Below are 10267 nucleotides of genomic sequence, written 5' to 3'. Positions count from 1 at the left end.
GCAGTATATTACACTGGAGACTCACAAAGCCCTGTAACAGGAACTATACTCTACAGCGCCTTCACTTCTCAGAGGTCGGTCACAAGTTCCCGAGCAGCACAGCCCCTGTAGACACTTCCCCTCAGGGAGGGCGTTTCCTACACCGGCAAGAGGGAGACAGACACTCAGGATCAGGGACTAAAAGCGTCAAACTGAACTTAAACCGAGTCACAAAGTTGCTGGAAAGCTGCTGCTTCGCCTGAGACACCCGACCAGTTGAATGAGCAACCACTACTCCTCTAACGGCAGGCCGAGCCTCCGGATGGAGCACCTGTACAAGGTGCTGGTGATCGGAGACCTGGGCGTCGGGAAGACCTCCCTGATCCGGCGCTACGTCCACCAGACCTACTCCACCAACTACCGGGCCACCATCGGGGTGGACTTCGCCCTCAAGGTTCTGAACTGGGACTCTGAGACTGTCCGGCTCCAGCTGTGGGACATTGCAGGTGGGGACAGTGAAGAAGTTGAATATGTCTTTTTTTTTTGCTGGGTATATATATAATCTCTCACTAGCACATGTTAAACTCAATCTGTCCTCATTTATTGGTGTAAACATTTGTATTGCATACCATTTACAGCTTAAATTTAATTTAATTTAATTTAATTAAAAAAATTAATTTAATTTAATTTAATTAAAAAATGTAATTTTGAAATTTAATTAAATTTTATAAAATTTAATTTAAGCTATAAATGGTGTGCAATTGTGTTAAATATTTCAAATATGCGCAAGAACCCATGTCCTCAAGTCAAAATGCTGTTTGTCATAGTTCCTTAAAAGTTGATGGTTTGGGGAGATAAGTCTTATCTTCAAATTGACAGTGAGGAATGACTGTTGTAAAATGATGAAACATTCACAGCTGAAAGATGCACTGTCACTGTGGAGAGCTGACACAAAGATGTATTATCTATCTGTCTATCTCACACACACACTTTTTACTGGTCCAGTGGACACTTTTGAACTCTAGTGGTACAAACTTGAGGCTGTAAAGGTGTCCATTTCTAAACATGACATGAAAAGAAAAGACAAATTAAACAGCACACTGAAGGGAACAGAGGAAAAATCACTCTCTCACAACCTAAGCAACCTTGGTTGCTCTGTTTCCGGCTTAGTCAGGAGCTCCAAGGAGCACACATGGCAGTATATTGCGGGTGGGAAGCCAGTGAGGGATCATGTTGCTTAATTACTAGCACTAGCAACTCCAATTGGAGCACTTGTGTAAAGGGGACTGTCATATTGTATGTCCCCTCTGATGGACATGGCACCTCCCGAGGCCAACACGGAGGGTTAGCAGTGATGAGGACTGTGGAGGAGTAATGCAAGTTGAGATGGGAAAAGGACACAGTCAGACTTAACTAACTGAATCATTTTAAAGGTGCTATTGATAACATTGATAACATTCAGCCACTAGATGTCGCATTCTCCCTCCTCCGTTCCATTGCGTTTACTTCACAACAAGTTGTTGCCAGACACTTGCCGTCAATCTCAGCCATTTATCCGTTTTTTTCCATACTAACTGACGACCCAGAGATACCTCGTGATACCAACGCCATTATTGGCGTTATTGGCATAATTATCTACTGAGATAAACAAAACATTCAATTGGACCTGCCAACAGGTTTTTTAAATTATTAATTCACAATCACTTTATTTTTAGGTAAAGCCACACTTTTACCATCCTAAAAGCTCTGTAGATGTATTATTTTATTTTTTTAAATATTCGTCTACATAAAAATGTTATCAATAAGACCTTTAACTGTGACTTCAGGATCAATGGAAATTATTAGGAATTAAATGAGCTGATATGTGGATAGGATGGATAAGAGTGTAACACAGTACCGTTCCCGTCTCTCTGTCTGTCTGTCCCCTCCTGACCTCTTCTTCTATATGGACAGACTGCCCCAAATTGATTAAAACAAAACAAAAAATTTCCAATTTGAATTGATTCACAGCATTGTTGCAAAACCAAACCCAGGATGTGATAGATGGATTAAACTCTAATTAAGATCTTTTCTCTGATTAAAATCTTTTCTACGTTGAGATGGAAGACCTGACCTGTGGCACTAAATGTATAACAAGATGAAGAGTGTATGCGTATACATGGTCACAATGACAGTGTTGCTCAGGGAACCCAGCACACTGTCATCCAGTCATTCATTCAAGGTATGATGCTGCATCATGTGACTAGGCCCATGTGAGGGAGATTTAAAGGCCAGTCACAGGAGTGTCATTGTAGCCTAAATAAAAAACAAAACATCATTAGTCACTCACACGTGCACACATGCAGGCACATGCTTCAAGAGGTCAAATGCAATTATTAAGTCACATTTGATTTAGTCTCATCTACCTGCATCCTAGAGAGGAGTAGGGATCATGGACTGTAAGAAGTGGACGTAGACACCGTGATATCAGCCATTGGTTTGTGTACTGCTGTTTTGAAGCCTTGAGTTTGGCATTTTGGCCGTTGTCAACTTGTTGTTTTTAATCAGAAGTGACGCACAGTGAGAGGGTGGAGCTAAGTACAACAGAATGCTGAATATGACCAGGCGGCAACCTCTGGTTCAGTAAAGTGAAGCCAATGCGGAAGTGCTTTAAACTTGCATTCTCTCTAATAGCCAGCAGGGGATGACTCCTCTGGTTGCAAAAAGAAACTTGCATTCTCTCTAATAGCCAGCAGGGGATGACTCCTCTGGTTGCAAAAAGAAGTCTGATTGTATAGAAGTCTATGAGAAAATGAGCCTCCTTCTCACTTGAATTATTACCTCAGTAAACATTGTTAACATGAGTTTACGGTCTCAATCGCTAGTTTCAAGTCTTCTTCAATACAGCATGATGTTCATTTAGTAAATTATGGTCCCATTTAGAGTCAAATAGACCATAAAGCAGCTGCTTTAGGTCGTGGCTACCTTTTTATTGACAGGTCGCTACCACGGCGTTGTCTGGTCTGGTAGTTGTCCGCGTTTTCTTTAAGAACTTTAACCCTTTTGGCATTTGGGCCGCCGCTATCTTGTTTTTTTGCACCCAGAAGTGACACAAGAGGGTGGAGCTAAGTACAACCGAATGCTGAATACAACATTTTCAGGCGACCAAAATGTTACAATTAACTTTCATGAACTGAAAACACACTGTGAAAGGGTTAAAGATCTACGACGAAAACACGGATAATGCCATGGTAGCAATCTGTCAATCACAAGGTAGCCACGCCCTAAAGCATCCCCTGCTTTATGGTCTATTTGACTCTAAATGGGACCATCATTTACTAAATGAACATCATGCTGTATTGAAGAAGACTTGAAACTAGTGATTGAGACCATAAACTCATGTTTGCAATGTTTACTGAGGTAATAAATCAAGTCCCTTGCAGGGATAGACTAAGTAGGGGCTGAGAAATTCTGGTTTGTATAGTGGTACATTTTACATGTTGTACTTTGAAGTCATGCAAAGCTGTAAATTGCGCCATCAGTTTTTATTGAATGACAGTGTGTCAAGTGATATGTGTGACACGTGTCTCTGTCTGAGACCGCTGTCACACCGCTGCACATGAGGGTTCCTTGTGAGCGACGAAAGTCATTGACGCAGTCTCTCGCATGAAAGGGGGAAGTTCTTGATCCATGGCCTGTCAGATTTTCCATTTCCTCTTACTCATGAGGCAGCATTTTGTCCTTGTCAAAGTATTTCTAGCAAAAGCCAAAAGGGGATTCTCATGCATCATTAATATGTATTAACCATGTGAACTTTTCTGCTGAGAGGACATGGTATGTAAAACAAGCAGGATGCACACACCTACGCACTCAGTTTTGGACCAACAAGTACTCACATTATTCAGCAGAATACACCTCCCCAGGGAATGTCATGTTGACAGCTGCTCTAACCTTTCTCCTCAAGCACCTAATGTCCATTCCCTGCACAATACGCAACCATGGATGGACACACATACATGTTTACCTCCACACAGACATTTCACATGGTTATATTGTTACAGATATATACCATTATAGTCTGGGTCAAAGTTTATTTTCATTACAGGTCGGGCAAAATACAGGTTTAATTCAAGTAGGCCTATTATCAGCAGAAACAAGCAGTTGCATTGACCATCTGGTTAAGTGCAACGTGACAGTAAGACCACAGGAATGTGCTGTTTCATGCGCATGCCGGCTCTGCTAACTGCCGTCCTAAATGCCAGCTGTATTAGCGGTTTTGCTGCAAAAAAATGCAGGAAAACAATGAGAATCTCTCAGCAGTGTTACCACATTAATGAATGAAGCTCCCTGTGTGTGTGTGCGTGTGTTTGTTCATCACAGGTCAGGAGCGATTTGGAAACATGACGCGAGTGTACTACCGTGAAGCCATGGGAGCCTTCATAGTGTTCGACGTGACACGGTCCACGACCTTTGAGGCCGTCATCAAGTGGAAAGAGGACCTGGACTCCAAACTAATGCTGACTAACGGACAGAGCATTGCCACTGTGCTGCTGGCTAACAAGTGCGACCAGGGCAGGGAGTTGACCAACAACGGCATCAAAATGGACCAGTTCTGCAAGGACCACGGCTTCGTTGGGTGGTTTGAGACTTCAGCTAAGGTGAGAGTATGGTTAAAGAGGTCCTACTGTATTATGCTTTTGTGCTTTTTCCCTTTCCTTTAGTGTGTTATATCGTTTTTTTGTGCATGTAAAAGGTCTACAAAGCCCAAAGTCCACGCCAAAGGGAGTTACACTCCCCCACAGAAACACTGCTCCTGAAACGCCTTGCTTGAAGTCCTGCCTTTTCTTCCGTAACGTGGTGATGTCACCAAGTAACACGTTTACATAATACCTTCCTGGCGGCTCCCCCACAGAAACACTGCTCCTGAAACGCCTTGCTTGAAGTTCTGCCTTTTCTTCCGTAACGTGGTGATGTCACCAAGTAACACGTTTACATAATACCTCCCTAGCGGCTAGTTTGGCACGCCCTCAAACAAAGCCAGTTAGAGCGGAGCTGGAGCGGAGTCCGAAGAGTTTTGGACAGAGGGTGAAGACGAAGAAGAAAGCACAGCCGGTATGAGAAAAGTAAAGCATTTTTTGAGCATGTAAACATGTTCTAGTAGAAACCCAAAATATAATGTAAGTATGCACCTGAAAATAAGCATAATAGGTCCTCTTTAAAGTATTGTTTGCCAATCATTTGCGATGAAGTGAAATTTATTCCTGCCTGTCCTGGTGTCATTGTTGTTAAAGGAATAGTTTTCCATTTTTGGACATACTCTTATTTGCTTTCTTGCTGAGAGTTAACTGAGAGGATGAACCCACTCTCATATCTGTCAGGTAAATATGAACCTGGAGCCAGGAGACACTTCGCTTGGCATAAAGATGTATGTACAGTATGTATTAATTAGTGAGCTTTAGAGGTGCTTGTCTGTGGATTGTATACCTTCAGACAGAGCCAGGCTTAGCTAAGCTACAGTAACTGACATCTGGCCGGAGCTTCATATATGACATGACAGTGTCGATCTTCTCATATAACTCAATAATGCAAATGGGCGCATTTCCCAAAATGTTGGAAGTATCACTCTAATCATCAACGTGATAATGAATGAGCCAGATTGTAAGCCTTTGCAGTGAGCGGCTGCTGACACGCTCAGTGGATATCGTCTCCCACTCGGGTCACTTCAGCCGGTGAAAAATATCGCCACAGAGCCAACTGGAATTTCATATCCTCATGGAAAGTGGCTCTGCAAAACACATTTATAAAGCAAGGTCAAAGCAAGCTATTGAAGTGAAAAGTTGAAAGTGTTCTGTCTGGTGTTCAAAAAAGGAGTTCTGCATCCAAGCAAAGAAAGTTACTTGATCAATAGAGAATTCTAGGTGTTTTGTGCATCACATATTTTCCCCATAGTTATGATATATGGTATACTAAGAAACACTTTCTATCTTGACTAGAATTTAAAGTATAGTTATGTTTGAACAATTCATTTCTGTAAAGTATATGTTTTGTAAGAATGGAGCGGCCAAATAATCGAAACAAAGCATAGTTTCTGTGATGCATAACGATTTGAATGAACCTCCTTCCATATACTTATCCTTCAGTAGTTACACATAGCTATTAACTCTTCAAAAGTTGTCTTCATTCACACATCTTCGGTTGACACTAATGTGTTTGGAGCAGCATCGGTGCGCTGCCGTTCTTGTGGCATCGAGACTCGACATTCTGAAAGGTCAAAGGTTATAAGGCGCAGGTTCAGCCAGAAGTTTCAGAGGTGAGCAAACAGATGCATGTTCTCCTTAGTTAGAAAAAAATGTTTACAGCATTCATAGTAGTTTCAAACACATTAAGGATACTAATACATTTAAAACGTTCTCCGTACACATAAGTGTTTTAGCACCGTTTTAGAAATAATCTCTGTCCATACCAACATGCCTGAAAACGCAAACTAAAATAGTTGTTTGCGTCCACTGGGCATGCGCGTGCCGGTTTAAACAGGAAGCAGATGTGTCTACTCTGCGGTTGGTTGCTTAGTTACAGAAAATACAAGTTTTACTATAGTCAGTATTGTACTAACTATAGTAAAAGGTCTTGTTTTATACTTACGCACTCAAATAGAGGCAAATTTAGTGAGAAAAACCGCAAGTTTTATTTTTCAAATGCAGTTACAATGCTGCTACTAGCCTAGGTTACTCTAGCCTAACTTAGTTCTTGCTCTCTCTCGCTCTCACACACATCAAATTTACTTTAAATGAACAGTTACAGTTAAAGTTTTACTACATTATGGGTCAAGATATTTGGTCGACACACGTCTCACTCATTTCCCCTTGGTTTTACAAGGTTCACATGCAGATGACAGCATGCTAATTACCCACGTTTTGAACACGCTGGAGGTTAACTACTGTTAATGCACACAGGATGTGTACTAACGGCAAGGTAGCTGAAGCTGGAACATTACGTGCTTTACAGGTTTAGCTGAGATAATTGTTTTAATAACTATCCCAATCAGAATCCATTAAAATAATTTTTCCCAAAGCTCTATAAAACAGAATCAGATTTAGTTGTTTTTTTATTCTCTTTTTTCATTGTCCTAGCACAATAATACAAACAATAATCCAAATGTGAGATGGGATATATGACTAAGAAAATAAAATTGTAAAAAAAAAAATGATGAAAGTGTAAAGACTGTAAAAAAAAAAGATAAGTAAAAACAAATCATAGAGACATATGTGGTGACAGTTTTCTCTCTCTTTTAGGACAATGTCAACATCAGTGAAGCTGCAAACTTCCTGGTCAAGCACATCATGGCCACAGAGAGTGACATCCTGAAAAGCGTAATACCGGACACCATCTCGCCTCAGCACGACTCCAACAGGCAGATGAGCTGCTCTGGCTGCCTCAAATAATGAGAGGAGACGGAGCAGAACGGAGACACAGTAGGACAAAGAGGGACAGGCACACCACACAGTCTTCCAAGGAAAACTGAGTAACTACAGTACTGATCCGCTTCTTTGGTTCCAAACCAGAGTTGAAGATTTTAGGTTGCCGTGGTTTGTTTGTGTTCTCAGTGCCCGCCCAATTACAAGAGAACCAAAACTAAAATCGCATGGACTAAGAAGTTGCACATTTATTAACAGAGTTTTGGTAACTCGTCATACTGCGAGTTTAAAGTTCTTGGCAGACAAACAACTTCAACGCTTGTCTGTGCTCTTTGGCATTGATTATTCAAAGTATCAAACAGTCTCAACTTGCCTTTTTGGGGCTGTTCTTTTAGCTGGGAAACTGGCACTCAAACTGTTGGACCAATCTGAACAAACGGACTAAATGCTCCCAACATGCTTGATGCAACATGCCCAAAGATGTGCAGTAATTACAGAATGAAAACAGGAGTCTTGTTGTCGGTGTGATTGTGTAGCTGTTTTCCCTATATTACCTTCACCCCCGCCTGCACCTAAACTCTGTGAAAAAAAACAGTGTGGCTTCCTTTACCGTTATCCTGCAAGAGCCAAAGAAAGCAGTATTGACTGTAATTATGTGAATTTTGCACATACATGTTTTTTTTATTATGATTTTAAGTTATTTACAATATGCTTTTATGAGTATTGTAATGCTGGTTAATGTATTGTGTTATTCTGGGTAAAATCCTTCCTAAAACTGATACTGATCTATATCATAGATATCCTAGCAAGAACGTGTTGGGCTGCAAAGAAAGGAAGAGTTAGACACACAAACATCCTGGAGCTTGCCTATACAGTATAGCTAGTCTTTTATGGCCAGTGTGCAGTTTTATTGGAGCAGTTCAGGTTGAAGTGATCAAAGGTTTGTCAGACATGTTCGTTAAAGGAAGAGAGTGATTGTCCTTCTGTCTAAAGTTTGCTGCCACTGCAGTATATCTGGCTGCAACCTCCGACAGAAGTGATTTCTGTTGTGCGTGTGTGTGTTATTTTTCTTCATCAGAAGAAAAGTTGTGTTGATTGTCTGGATTTAAATTGGACTTTCTCATGAGTTCACTTGCCAAAGTCTAACCCTCTGTATCCATGGTAACTAGATCATTTTTATGGGTATCCTCTAACATCCGTGTGAAGCTATTTCTCGCTGTGCTCACAACCACACAGGCACACACACACACACAAACCCATCTCCATCTCCATGTCCTTGCATCTTTTTTACCTAATCCTTTCTCCTCTCCCACTCCATCCTCCATTATTGTTTCTTATTCTGAAAAAATTATCTGCCCTCTCTAAATATGGCTTCTTCCTGTGTCTTTCTTTGATATGTCCCCTGCCGCTCTTTTTCTTACTTTCTCTCTGATGCACATTCAGTGTGTACAGCACATTATATAATACTTTTATTGATCTTCCAACAAGTTGACTCTGTGAAGTTGTTTTCCTCTTTTTTTTGTGACCTTGCACCTCTGTATTACTTGATAGCACTTCTGTAAAAAGGCAAGGCAGTTGAACCCACTGTCGTCAATGTTGCGTCTTTTTTCTTAGTGTAACTTAAGACAGAGAAGATTTGTGACCTTATATAAACTTACGTTTTTATACCCAAGTCCCTGGTTGTCAAATGTGCCAAACCTAGATAGAATCAATTGCATTATGTGTGGTCTGTTGCCATTTACACAGATTTATAGTACGTGTTTTAATGACGTGTGTGTTACATTGTCTCCTCCAGCTGCTGTTGGTCAGCAGTGCTTGCACAGTATTTATAAGCCTGATCACAACAGAGTCATGTGTTATTGTGTGAGAGTTCCTGGTGGTCGTTTTACAGCATGCACATGAGTGAGGGCCTGATAGACTTAAACAATACCCTCTCCACAGGATTACAATTTCACAGTGTTAGTTTGGCTCATCATGAGGGCATGTGACATCATGTGACATCAGGATGGCGTTACTAGAAAGCACTGCATGCACACACACTCTCACACACACACACACACACTGTCTGTCGGATAATACTTAGTGACAAATAATCAAATGTTTTGTCTCACAAGTAAACTGAGTCGATTACACCTCTTGTGCATTGTTCTTGTTCATTATTTATTGTAAAGCAGTAAAAAAAAATTATTTCACACATGTCCTTGTTTTTGTTAAACAATATAATGTGACCGTGAAGTGCACTCATTAACCTTTAACCTGGAACAACCCATTTGACAGCCTCATGATCGCTGTCGTAGTAAAGCTTTCACTGTAAGAGACAGTGAATGAGCTTCCAAGTGTTATTAGTTTATACTGAGAAAAGTATGTGTGTGTGTGTGTGTGTGCGTGTGTGCGTGTGTGTGTGTGTGTGTGTGTGTGTGTCTTCAGGCTGATCCAGGACCCTCAGGTTCTCATTAGGACGCCACATGACTGCGTGGATTATTCTCCGCCTGAGGGATTAGATTTGGTCGTCTGCTCTTGGCTCACGTTAAAGGCATCACCACCAGCAACCCATCAACTGATCCAAAAACGCTATATAACCACTTTGGAAGAATTTTGTCTTCTGAATTCAACTAAACGACATGAAAAACTCTTGACTTAAACAAAGCCCATAACAAGCTTGCTTCAATACTGTTGAAGTTAATGTTGATGGAGTTGTGAGAGTGGGTGGAATTTTAATTACATTTCAAAAGATGTAATTAAAAAACAAAACACTAAAATTAAACTCGTATTTCAATTTGGAATTATATTCTCCAAGTTTTTGGTCTGTTAACTCTTCCTGTGACAACAGCTGGCACAGATCTATCTATTCATTACTGGGATTACGAGCCCAGCATATTGTGTTCTCTTTAGCG

At 40.9% G+C, this 10267-nt stretch overlaps 1 protein-coding gene across 1 annotated transcript; it reads left to right on the top strand.

Annotated features, from left to right (window-relative positions):
* On the top strand, positions 1-9557 carry rab38b (RAB38b, member of RAS oncogene family). Its single transcript, XM_037748404.1, has 3 exons — positions 1-485; positions 4339-4616; positions 7251-9557. Exons 1-3 carry the CDS (start codon positions 260-262, stop codon positions 7398-7400), a joined length of 654 nt encoding a protein of 217 aa, XP_037604332.1. The 5' UTR covers positions 1-259; the 3' UTR covers positions 7401-9557.
* Positions 9558-10267: the final 710 nt, after the last annotated feature.

The sequence above is a fragment of the Sebastes umbrosus genome, chromosome 17 (genome assembly GCF_015220745.1).
Source record: "Sebastes umbrosus isolate fSebUmb1 chromosome 17, fSebUmb1.pri, whole genome shotgun sequence".
In the NCBI taxonomy this organism is placed as follows: domain Eukaryota; kingdom Metazoa; phylum Chordata; class Actinopteri; order Perciformes; family Sebastidae; genus Sebastes; species Sebastes umbrosus.
This window is presented reverse-complemented; position numbering and strand designations above follow the sequence as displayed.

Coding starts and splice junctions, on each gene's coding strand:
- rab38b (XM_037748404.1), top strand. CDS start 260: ATGAGCAACCACTACTCCTCTAACGGCAGGCCGAGCCTCCGGATGGAG. Junction 486..4,338: donor CCAGCTGTGGGACATTGCAG/GTGGGGACAGTG, acceptor TGTTCATCACAG/GTCAGGAGCGATTTGGAAAC. Junction 4,617..7,250: donor GGTTTGAGACTTCAGCTAAG/GTGAGAGTATGG, acceptor TCTCTCTTTTAG/GACAATGTCAACATCAGTGA.